The sequence below is a fragment of the Epinephelus moara genome, chromosome 10 (assembly GCF_006386435.1).
Source record: "Epinephelus moara isolate mb chromosome 10, YSFRI_EMoa_1.0, whole genome shotgun sequence".
NCBI classification, from domain to species: domain Eukaryota; kingdom Metazoa; phylum Chordata; class Actinopteri; order Perciformes; family Serranidae; genus Epinephelus; species Epinephelus moara.
Genome location: NC_065515.1, coordinates 2,218,199 through 2,230,796, shown reverse-complemented (window position 1 = coordinate 2,230,796; position 12,598 = coordinate 2,218,199). Strand labels below are relative to the sequence as shown.

The following is a 12,598-nucleotide window of genomic DNA, read 5'->3' as shown; positions in this document are numbered from 1 at the left end:
TCTTCTCAGTTTAGTGCAGCTACACTGTGCCACAGGGATCTAATAAACTTGGGTATGACATCATGTGTGATGTCAGCAGACTGTACGATGACAGCGCCGACTGAATCACAGGCTACGATGTAACAGCTTCACATACTGAGTAATGCTGCAGGGTTATTACTGCTCCAACTGGGAAGCTACACACAGAGGGACACATTAATACAATTACTAATATCATTGATGAAATTAATAACACAGTGTTGTGAACATGTTGATAATCAATTAGAACAATTAGAACATCTTGAATAAAATAGTTAGAGCATTAAATATCAGCATAACCTTTGGATAAATATTAAGTTGGTTCAACTTGAGTATTTCGAGGTCAAAGCAAATCATGTTGGTTGAACTAAAGTGAGTCTGTCAGATGATAAAAGACTCAGAGTATTTACTCTGTAAGAGCAGAGCTGCAACTATTTAAAAAGATGGATGCAAACTGTTGCCTTGAATTGTTTTAAGTTGAAGCAGTGGATTCTTTGTCAGAGCGTGGCGCTCCTTCCTGTCCAGTCAAGTCAAACTTTATTTGTAGAGCACATTTAAAAAACAGCAGCAGTCGACCAAAATGCTGAACAGTCCTAAAATCCAAACAACAGATAAAAACAGAAGCAAACAACAATAAGAAGAGAAGAGAAAAGAAACAGAGCAAACTGCAGCACAACAGAGGATGAAATCAATTTAAGTTGTCAGGCTGGAATCAATCGTACGCCAATGAGAAGAGGCGGGTCTTCAGTAGCCATTTAAAGGTTTCTGTAGTCGCAGCAGTTTTTATCTGAACAGCTGAGCTGAGGCTCCATCGCCACTGTTTTTGTGTGTACTTCAGGGAACATCCAGGATCATCTGATGGGTCGACCTCAGAGCTCTAACTGGAGTATGAAGATAGAAACAGAGTCACAAAAATGAATCAACAAAAGAAAAAGAAATATTATCAATCCAAGATGGAGGAAATAAAAGCTGATAGCAAAACGTTATGGAGAACCCTTAATGAAATAATGGGTAAAGATAAAATTAATAAAATTCCCTCATTTATTGAATGTGATGGTGGATTTATTACCAAACCTCAAGATATAGCTAATTATTTTAATGATTATTTTATAGGTAAAGTGGATACAATGAGAAATCAGATGTTGCCAGTGAATGGTAAGCTGTCTGAGTCACTAATTAAACAACATATTATGCATGACAAAAAATGTGAATTTGATTTTATCAATACTAATATAGTAGAAATAGAAAAACTGCTCTTGTCATTGAAATATAATAAACCCTGTGGTTATGATCATCTGGATTCTAAATTACTACAGATATCATCTAGGATTGTGGCAAAGCCTCTGTGTCATATTTTTATTTTTTTATCCACAAAAGTGGAAGATAGCAAAGGTTACTCCTCTTCCGAAAAATAGCGAGGCATCATTTACTGGACCAAACAGTCGACCTATTAGCATTTTACCTGCTTTAAGCAAACTGATGGAGTGTAATGTATTTAAACAGATTCAGCAATACTTCTCGGAAAACAATAACATCAACTCAGAATTCCAGCGTGCATATAAGGTAGGTTATTCAACATGTGCGGCTTTAACACAATTAACAGGTGACTTTTTAAAACACATTGATAAAAAGTTAATGCTAGGTACTGTACTGCTGGACTTCAGTGCAGCTTTTGATCTTATAGACCATGAGCTACTACTCCTCAAACTATCTGCATACGGCTTCACAATTTCAGCTATCAATTGGATGAAAAGTTATTTATCCAATAGACAACAATGTGTTTCATTTAATGGTACCCTGTCTAATATTAAAGCACTACAATGTGGAATTCCCCAGGGCAGCAGCCTTGGACCTCTCTTATATTCCATATTTACAAATGATCTACCATATGTATTAAAAAATGCATGCACAGCAATGTACGCTGATGATAGCACAATGTATGTGTCAGCAGAAATTACAAAGCGCCTTAATGAAATGCTGCAAGCAGAATTGATGCTGGTTTCTGAATGGGTTTCCGAAAATAGGCTAAAGTTGAACATCTCTAAAACCAAATGTCTGATATTTGGCTTCAGGCATGCTCTAAGAACAGACCAAGAGCTGTCCATCTCTTTGCAAGGGGAAACCACTGAGCAGGTTAAAGAGGCCAAATTGTTGGGTGTGGCACTAGAGGGAACACTCTCCTGCTCAACTCACATTAGTAAGTAAGTAAGTAAATTTTATTTATATAGCACCTTTCACAGATAAAAATCACAAAGTGCTTTACACAATAACAGTAACAGTAAAAACACAATAGCAGTAAATAAAAGATACAAGAGAACAACGATACAGACGAATAAAGTCATACAGTGCTTCACAACATGGTGATAGCTAGGGAGGTAGAAAAGGAGATATGGGGGCATAAACACTCATTTAGCTAAAAGCCTGTTTGAATAAAAATGTCTTCAGCTGCTTTTTAAACATACCAACTGAATTTAAGGAACGTAAGGTGAGAGGCAGTGCATTCCACAGTCTGGGTGCTACTGCTTGAAAGGAGCAATCTCCACAGGACTTAAAGTGGGTAAATGGAACTACAAGCAGCATCTGACCTGAAGACCTTAGACTGCGAGTGGGAGTGTGCAGGTGTATTAGGTCAGAGATGTAAGAAGGAGCTTGTCCGTGTAGGGCTCTGAAAGTAAAGACTAAAATTTGAAAATTAATTCTAACATTTACTGGTAACCAGTGAAGAGAAGCTAAAACAGGTGTAATGTGTGCTCTTTTGCTCGTGCAAGTTAAAAGCCTTGCAGCAGAGTTCTGGACTGCCTGAAGACGGTCAAGCTCTTTCTTATTTAGACAGGTAAAAAGACTGTTACAGTAGTCGAGGCGAGATGATATAAAAGCATGAATGATCATCTCCAACTCTACCTTTGAAACAAGGGTTCTAAGTTTGGATATGTTCCTGAGGTGGAAAAAGCAGTTTCTAATTAATTGTTTGGAGTGGCACTCTAAGGACATTGCTGAGTCAAAAATAACGCCTAGATTCCTGAGGTGTGGCTGAACAGATGGACCTAACGCACCAGTGTGTTGTTTGATCTGTGATACACTACTGTCAGGGGCAATAATTCATGTCTCTGTTTTATCTGAGTTCAACTGTAGGTAATTGTCAGTTAACCATTGTTTGATGTTTGACAGACAATTTATCAGGGACGATAATTTATGGAACTCGGTGGGCTTGAATGTACAGTATAGCTGGATATCATCAGCATAAAGGTGGTAAGAAATATGGTTATACTGTGCAATTAGTTGTCCTAGAGGGAGCACATATAAAAGAAACAAAATAGGACCTAAAACAGAACCCTGTGGAACCCCGCATGACAAGTCTTTAGTTTCGGACATAATCTGGTTTGCAAAAACACTAAAGCCTCTACCAGCGAGGTAAGATGAAAACCATTCTAAAACTATATTAACAATATAGTTGCCAAAATGAGAAGAAGTACATCAATAATCGGAAGAAACGCTTATTTTTTAACAGAAATAAAAATTAAACAAGTAATTCAATCTTTAGTTTTATCCCAAATCGATTACTGTCCAGCAATCTGGTCCAGTGCCTCAAAACAAGAGCTTAATAAGATCCAGCTCGTCCAAAACAGAGCTGCCCGCCTTGCTCTTCACTGCTCAATGACAGACAGTGTGGAAGGGATGCATGCAGACTGTCATGGAAGCAGGTGGAAGAGAGACTGGCACACAGCCTGGTCCAGTATGTGAGAAATATTTGTGCCTTAAAAAAACCTAGCTACTTATACTCACAGCTAACACACACCAATGACAGACATTATTATGACACCAGACATGCCCTCATGGGACGCTTCACATTACCTTTCCCTAAAAGCAATGCTTTAAAGAAAACTGTAGTATACAGGGCTATGTCAAACTGGAACAAACTATTTAACCCAGATTAGCAGTCGGATCTGTTTTTCACTGTGCATTGTACTTTTGGGCAGTTGTGCTGTACACACCAGCCTGCTCATTATGATCCGTTTTTACAATGTATTGTTTAGTTGACATGAATGGGAGAGGACTACTTATTCCATCTGCTTTAATTCATTTGTTTTTGACATTGTGAATTGTTTGTAATGTGATGTTGAATGTTTGTCTTTTGTGTGGACCCCAGGAAGAATAGCTGTTGCTGTGGTAACAACTAATGGGGATCCTAAATAAACAATAAACAACAATACAGTAGTTCTGCTAGATAAGGTGGACCGTTTCAAAGCTTCAAAACCAGCAGTAACATCTTAAAATCAATCCTAAAACGGACAGGAAGCCAGTGGAGGGAGGCCCACACTGGGCTCATGGGATCCCCTTTTCTTTCTCCAGGTAGAAGACGAGCGGCTGCGTTTTGTAATAAGTGCAGACGACGAGGTGACGACTGAGCTCCGCCCACACACAAAGAATCACAGCAGAGAGGTCATAAAAGCACCAAGAACTCTGTGGAGATCTTTGGGACAGAGACAGGCCTTTACCTCAGCTACAAGTCTGAAGTGGAAAAAGCTGGTTTGACAGCTGAACTGATGAGTTGATCACATTTAAAGGAGCCGTCAAAAATCACAGCGAGATGTTGAACAAAAAGTCGACAGCGAGACGTTAAAGGAGAAAGAAAAGCAGCAGAGTCGTCCAATAGATGGGCTCGTCCAAACAAAACAATCTGTCTCATTGTCATCAAGACTGAGGACGTTTCAGTTCATCCCAATATTCCTGTGTGTGTTCAGCCATGGAGGCTCTCACTGCTCATGATGACGGTTGTTGAGATGAAGTGACATTTCTCTGCATGAAAATAACGTCAGCTTCTCTGGGCTCTAAACGTCTCATCACTCTTTGTATCCATGTGTTTGTACGTTGTTGTTTGTGAAGACAGAACGCCGCAGAGCTCCTTTATCCTCCACACTTTGTTCTCTGTGGAAACAAATCCATCAGCACACTATTTGTTTGGCAGAGCAGATGTTGTTGTTATTGACGATCCATATCAGATCAATCAGCAGATGATTGATTCTCTTCTTGTACACAGCTGAGATTCTTGTGTGGATGAAGTGAACGTGAACATGAAATCATTGAACAGACTTTACTGATGGGATGTGTGAACAAACTGAAGCTTTACACGATGAACAAACAAACATGGACAAAGTCTTTTCTTCCTGTCTTCATTCCAGGGTCTCAAACAAAGCTGATGGAGAAAATGTGACACTGATCTGAGAGCAGAACTGACGCACTTTTCCTCCTCAGACGCCACAAAGTCCAGTGTTGATGTTTGGAGCAGAAGAGCGTTTGTCAGTCGCTCTCTGTCCTTTAACTTTCCTCACTCAAACAGCGTGGTCACACAGACATGACACCAGTTTGCTGTCGCCAACACTTTGTTTAGTCACTAATATTGCAGGGAAGTATAAAGGTCAGGAGCAGAGGGAGCTTTGATGAAGCAATCAGTGAGTTAGGTTGGTCTACATTTTGCCAACAAGTCAGATTAAAGGAAAAAGACAGCATCAGGTTCAGTGGTAACTTAAAAGATTTGGACTTTGACACAGAAGAGTTTGACTGTTAAATATTTGTCTGAAAGCAGAACAAGAAAAGTGACGTGGCTCCAGGTTTCAAAGGGTTAAAAGAAAACAGTCAGACAAGTCGACTCCAGATGCACCAAACGTTCTTAACCATCCAGATGTGCTCTGACCCAGGTGTGCTGAGTGACCATCAGTCACCTGTTAGCACAGGTAACGCCCCCTCAACACTATATAAGGACAGCTGTGGTGCCGTGTGCAAAGACTGTGACACATGAAGCAGGAAACTGGAGCGATGCCACCAAACAAAGGAGAAGAAGAACAAGTTGAGCAGCAGTGAAATCAACGTACGGTTAAATCAAGGGAAACAAAGTGAACATGTGATGTTCCAGTGTCAGTACAGCTGTTACAGGAAAATCAAAAAGCAGCAGTGACAAATAAGAACCTGATCAGTACCTGTGCTGCAGTATCACACTGTGGTATTTGCCCTGTGTAAGAACGTGTTGCCGTCTGAAGCTGTGAATAAATGCAGGTTTGTTTCAGGCCCATTGAAACTGAAATGTTTTGTCACAGATGTTTCACAGTGGATCATTAAATATGAGAGAAAATGATTCAACAGGAACTCAGCTGTTTGATGACAGTTTAGTTTGATCACTTCCTGTCGTCACTCAGCTGCTTTTAACCAGGAAAAGAAAAGCGAACAGGCTTTGAGGACGAGTCAGAGACACATGGAGGAGCCAACCAGGATTTAACCACTGCAAACTGTTTTCACATGTTGAACTGAGGCTTTATTTGAAAGAAGGAAACAAAGTTCAAAGTGCTGCTGGTCGTCCTGGAATCAGCCTTCCCTCCTCTTCCTGCTCTCACACACAGCCAGCTCCACTCTGTTCCCTCCCCTTCACATCTACACTGTGAGGATGGGTGGAACCAACATGGTGGTGACGTGAGAGAGCTGACAGGCTGCATTCACTGCAGGAACACATGATGTTTAGATCAGAGCTCAAACTACTTTCACTTCTCAGAGAGTGAAACTCACACAGTCACTGCCACGAGGTGAAATGGCGCAGCGAGGAGTTGAGCTGGACCGAGAAACCTTGTCTTGTTCCATCTGTCTGGATCTACTGAAGGATCCGGGGACTCTTCCCTGTGGACACAGCTACTGCATCAACTGTATTCAAAGCTTCTGGGATGGAGAGGATGAGAAGAGAATCTACAGCTGCCCTCAGTGTAGGCAGAGCTTCACACCGAGGCCTGTCCTGATGAAAAACACCATGTTAGCAGATTTAGTGGAGGAACTGAAGAAGACTGGACTCCAAGCTGCTCCTGCTGATCACTGCTATGCTGGAGCTGAAGATGTGGCCTGTGATGTCTGCACTGGGAGGAAACTGAAAGCCTTCAAGTCCTGTCTGCAGTGTGTGGCCTCTTACTGTGAGAAACACCTCCAGCCTCATCGTGACTCGGCTCCATTACAGAAACACAAGCTGGTGGAGCCCTCCAAGAAGCTGCAGGAGAACATCTGCTCTCGTCATGATGAGGTGATGAAGATGTTCTGCCGCACTGATCAGCAGTGTATCTGTTATCTCTGCTCTGTGGATGAACATAAAGGCCACGACACAGTGTCAGCTGCAGCAGAAAGGACTGAGAGGCAGAGAGAGCTGGAGGGGAGTCGACAAAACATCCAGCAGAGAATCCAGGACACAGAGAAAGATGTGAAGCTGCTCCAACAGGAGGTGGAGGCTATCAGTCGCTCTGCTGATAAAGCAGTGGAGCACAGTGAGAAGATCTTCACTGAGCTGATCCGTCTCATGGAGAAAAGACGCTCTGATGTGAAGCAGCAGCTCAGATGGCAGCAGGAAACTGAAGTGAGTCGAGTCAAAGAGCTTCAGGAGAAGCTGGAGCAGGAGATCACTGAGCTGAAGAGGAAAGACGCTGAGCTGAAGCAGCTCTCACACACAGAGGATCACAACCAGTTTCTACACAACTACCCCTCACTGTCAGCACTCAGTGAAGCCACACACTCATCCAGCATCAACATCCGTCCTCGCCGCTACTTTGAGGACGTGACAGCGGCTGTGTCAGGAGTCAGAGATAAACTACAGGACGCTCTGAGGGACACATGGACAAACGTCTCACTGACAGGGACTGAAGTGGATGTTTTACTGCCACAACCAGAGCCCAAGACCAGAGCTGAGTTCTTCAGATATTCACGTCACATCACACTGGATCCAAACACAGCACACACACGCCTGTTATTATCTGAGGGGAACAGGAAAGTGACAGTAATGAGTCAACACCAGTCTTATTCTAAACACCCAGACAGATTCACTGGATGTTGTCAGGTCCTGAGTAGAGAGAGTCTGACTGGACGTTGTTACTGGGAGGTGGAGTGGAGAGGAGGAGTTTATGTAGCAGTCACATACAAGAATATCAGCAGAGCAGGGGGGGGGGGGTGAAAGTGTATTTGGACGAAATGACAAATCTTGGTCGTTACATTGTGACAATAACAGTTATAACTTTTATCACAACAAAGTCCAAACTCCTGTCTCAGGTCCTCGGTCCTCCAGAGTAGGAGTGTACCTGGATCACAGTGCAGGTATTCTGTCCTTCTACAGCGTCTCTGAAACCATGACTCTCCTCCACAGAGTCCAGACCACATTCACTCAGCCTCTCTATGCTGGACTTGGTTATCCTGGATTATTCCTTATTTATTCTGGATCCACTGCAGAGTTGTGTGAACTGAAATAGTCAGAAGTCATTTAAGGGTTAAACTCTGTCTTTAGTCTCCATGTTTGTTGCTGACAGCTGATTGTTGTGGCGTTTCTTCACTGCACTGAGATCAGCTGTCAGTCAAACATTGTGGGCGGGACTTTGACATCTTCTCCTGAGTTGTTGTGTAAATGTTTGAGTTTCTTTAGGTGCACTCTAAAATATGATTCATGGGGTCAGTGGGTAACGCTTCAAATACACAAGTTTGTCAGCAGAAACAAATGAAGTTGGGCTCTGTAAAGATCAGAGCAAAGAAAATTGTTTTCCTGTTTTCTGATCCTATTAATCACCACATGGTTTATTCAATTCATGAAATGAGTCTTTGCTTTGTTAGAAAACAAGAACAAACTAAATTCCCATAAGAAATGATGTTGATTTATTTTTCACTTTTCTCCAGTGTGTGCTTTTTGTGTTAAAGCTCCAGTGTGTAGGATTTTGGGGGATATATTGTCAGAAATTGAATATTATATAATAAGTGTGTTTTCTTTAGTGTTCAATCACCTGAAAATAAGAATCGCTGTGTTTTGGTTAATCTTCTCAGTTTAGTGCAGCTACACTGTGCCACATGGATCTAATAAACTTGGGTATGACATCATGTGTGATGTCAGCAGACTGTACGATGACAGCGCCGACTGAATCACAGGCTACGATGTAACAGCTTCACATACTGAGTGATGCTGCAGGGTTATTACTGCTCCAACTGGGAAGCTACACACAGAGGGACACATTAATACAATTACTAATATATTATGATGCCTTCAAGCTCTACTCAGTAAAAATGAGAACGAGGCAGAGGTAAATTACAACATTTTCGTGTTCAGTGTAATCTTGTAAAATACAGCTTTTGATGAGAAACTTGAATAAATCAGCTGTTTAAAGGAGAAATGTGTCGTCGTTTTTACAGCTACGTAAACAGGATGTTACAGAGGGCGTTATGATCGATTGTGGTAAAAAAAAGTTTTGAAGATGTTTTTCAGGTATTATTGAATTTGTGCTCATTTAAAGGTCGTGAAATGAAGAACTGTTTTTACTTTTCAACAGTTCAGTTATGTTTTTACTACAGTGTAGATTTCTTTGTTTACCTGGAACAAGGGGGGGAATAAACACCAAAAACAAAATAAACAACATATAAACAAACATGGCTATCGACCCAGAATTTTGAAATCGGTGCATCCTGAGTTATTGTCTACACAGGCAGCAGGTCCTGGTCCAAGGAGAACGCCACGTTGCACCACCTTGTTTTTACAGTAGCCCAGAACTCCTCTGTGACAAACAGCATCGGAAAAACTCAGATTTTTTAAAAGTGAAACGTCTTCAGAGTTTTTACTGGTTTAAATCAGCTGGTGTGTGTGTTTCTGAGAGGAAGAGACCTCTGAGGATAATTCAGCTCCTCAACAATCAACACTGAAGGAATTCTGACCAGGAGAAGTTTCAACTGGTTGTAATCTGTAATCTGTAATCTGTAATCCTCAGTGATAGACGACACTGAATCTGACACACTGGACCGTCAAATTCTTTAGTTGTACATTTTCAAGCCTCTCGATGAAAGGTCACAGTGACCTGATGCCAAATTCTAATCAGTTCATTAAGTCTAAAGCCCCGTCTCCACCAAACCCTTTCAGTCCAGTCCCTCTGGAACCAGCAGTAAGCCTTCAGACATGGCACCTAGACCCTGGGTCTGTTCAGACAGTCCTCTTAAATGTGGGCGGGGTTGTTGTCACTCACTGCTCCGTCCAGCACTCGCTGTATTTCCTCATCAGCGGTGACACAGATGGAAGTCTGCACCTGGTTTATCGTCCACAGAACGAGGCTGCACGCCCACATTTTCAGAACAAAATAGAACAGGCTGCAGTGAGAGTCTCTCTCCATGGGATATTTAAAAATAGCAGCTTTGTGCATTTAGTCCTTCTCAGGCAAGCTCAGGGGTTTAGTGTTGCTGTAGCCCACAGGAAGTGAGGATTAGAATATATGACCTTCACATAATCCGCTCCAAATTAATCTATATTTTTAAAGTCATTACTAAAAGTGTGTGTCATATAAAAACTAAAGTGATGGTCAAAGTTGTCACAGTGAAATTTAAGGTGTGCTGATGGATTCACGTCATCAACTCATGCATTGAGTAACATTACAAGTTAACGTTCCACCTTAAAAGTTGCCGGCAGTCGGCCCAGTGAATGAAGTTATTTTTTCTCTTTCATTTTATAGTTGTAGTTTACTGATGTATGAACAGAGGTTACATAAAACCAGAGTGACCGTCCTCTACTGACCAATCAGACTGCAGGGTTTCTAGCTCCACCTTTTAGTACCAGATCTGTGTGCTAGGTACCCCAACAGAGGGGGGACCAAACATGGGGACGCTAAGGAACGCTTCTGTTGGGACCATCCACAACTTTCACTGTGGAGACAGAAACAACTCCAAACTGAACTGAACTGCTCGGTGGAAACAGGGCTTATGTGAACATTTGTGCCAAATTATAAGAAATTCCCTGAAGGTGTTCTTGAGAATGAGACAGACGTACAGGCGTATGGACACCAGCAACCTAACGCCTCCGGCCACGGCTATCGCAGACGCAGAGGCATAGAAAATAAATATGAATAAACTAAATAAGTGAAAAGTGAATAATGAGCAGACGTCAGACGGGAGGAGGGTGTAAAATGTTGAGATGCTCTTTTTAATTGTCAAACTGTGTTTGAACAGTTCTCTGCCTCCTCACAGCTCAACCTGCCACACACACACACACACACACACACACACACACACGGTCCTGGACAAACACATTTAAAGTTACACTGTGTAGTTTTAAGAAGAAAGTTCTCTTTAACAGGTTCCTATTAGAGAATTATTGATTTATTGATTTATTAGAATTCATCTGTGTTTGATATCAAAGTGTTAAAGTCAAAATGTTCTTCCTAAAAACCACACAGAGCCGCAGGAAGTGGGTGTTTGTAGTTTTTGGTGACTGAATGAAGCTCCTCGTTCTCTCGTGCAGGAATTATTCAGTGATGGGAAAAAAAACAAAAAACTTCCTTTTAGTCCTTCGAGTTAGAAATGATTCAAATCAACTCTTCTTCTTCTTCTTCTTCTTCACACACAAACGTGTCCAACCTGAAACACAGACAGGAAGTGAAACATCAATCACGTGGGACATCTTAGTAGTTTTTTTCTTTTCCAGACCTTTAATTAACTTTTTTTTTTAATAATAAATCTGAACATTTTAATACCATTTTTGGACATTTCATTCCATTCGTTCACACAGCAGGTATTTAGGAAACAGCTGCATTAATGTCTTCCCAGTATGACCTCATATATTCATCATAGTTATTTTCTATCAGGTTATATTAATAAACATTTACTGTATCTGAGTGTCATGGCTGCTCCTCGTTTCCAGCGCTGGGCGTTCGGTTGCGGATTTGACTCCTCAGCTGTTCGATGAGTTCGGGGTTCTGCTGCTGCATCTGCTGAGCAAACTGCTGACCTCTGCAACACAAACAGCACCGACGCATCAACCTCACAACTCGTTATGTATCGTTCTACAGGCCGACATGAGCAGAGGGCCGTTTAATTGGTCCTCTGTCCTTGTCCCAGTATACAAGCACAGGAGGGGGTGAATTAACACCTTATCATCATTGCATGTTCAGACACAAAGAGATTTGCTTTCTCTCATAAAAGAAAACTGTGTCATTCACTCAACACGCTCACATACCGACACATTTGGGGCAGAGAATTCAGATTGTGTTTGGCTGTGGGGCAAAAATTGTTCCTCAATCTGGAGCTGCAGCATTTCAGGGCCCTGTAGCGTCTTCCAGGGGGCAGCAGTGTGAACAGCTGGTGAAAGGGGTGAGGCTCTGCTGTGGCAGCGAGACCTGTAGATGTCTTCCAGGGGGGGCCGGGGGGGTCCAATAATTCTTGTGCTGTGTTGACCGCCCTCTGGAGAGCCGTCCTGCCTGCAGCTGAACAGTCCCCACACCAGGCCGTGACGCAGTACGTCAAGATGCTCTTCACTGAGCTGTAGAAAGACTCAGGTAATTTTGCAGAGCGGTTGGTCCTCCTCAGCGTCCTGAGGAAGTCTGGTCTCTGTTGGGCCTTTTTCACCACAGCAGTGTTTATAGTCCACTCTCAGTCTTCGCTGATGTGGGTTCCCAGGAATCTAAATCTAGGGACCCTCGAGGGTGGATTTGATGTGCCACAGGACTCGTCTGTTATTGAGCCAAGTGTGTGCGACTCCTCTACGATAGGTGGAGATATGCCCCCTTTCAGCTTGTTAGTATTGGACCTTTTTCCTGTTGACCTATTA

The 12,598-nt window shown here is 42.2% G+C and overlaps 1 protein-coding gene and 1 pseudogene across 2 annotated transcripts in view; one reads left to right on the top strand and one right to left on the bottom strand.

The window, feature by feature from the left end:
• The first annotated feature begins 6,472 nt into the window (after positions 1-6,472).
• LOC126397079 (tripartite motif-containing protein 16-like) lies at positions 6,473-9,141 on the top strand (annotated as a pseudogene).
• A 1,992-nt stretch (positions 9,142-11,133) lies between these two features.
• sgta (small glutamine rich tetratricopeptide repeat co-chaperone alpha) overlaps positions 11,134-12,598 on the bottom strand; it is a 12,768-nt gene continuing 11,303 nt past the window's right edge. For both annotated transcript variants that reach the window (XM_050055581.1, XM_050055582.1), the window contains 2 exons: positions 11,658-11,781; positions 11,134-11,409 (listed from right to left, as the gene is read on the bottom strand). In XM_050055581.1, the coding sequence (XP_049911538.1) occupies positions 11,670-11,781 (112 nt within the window). In that variant the 3' untranslated portion in view covers positions 11,134-11,409; positions 11,658-11,669. The remainder of the gene's footprint in view (positions 11,410-11,657; positions 11,782-12,598) is intronic.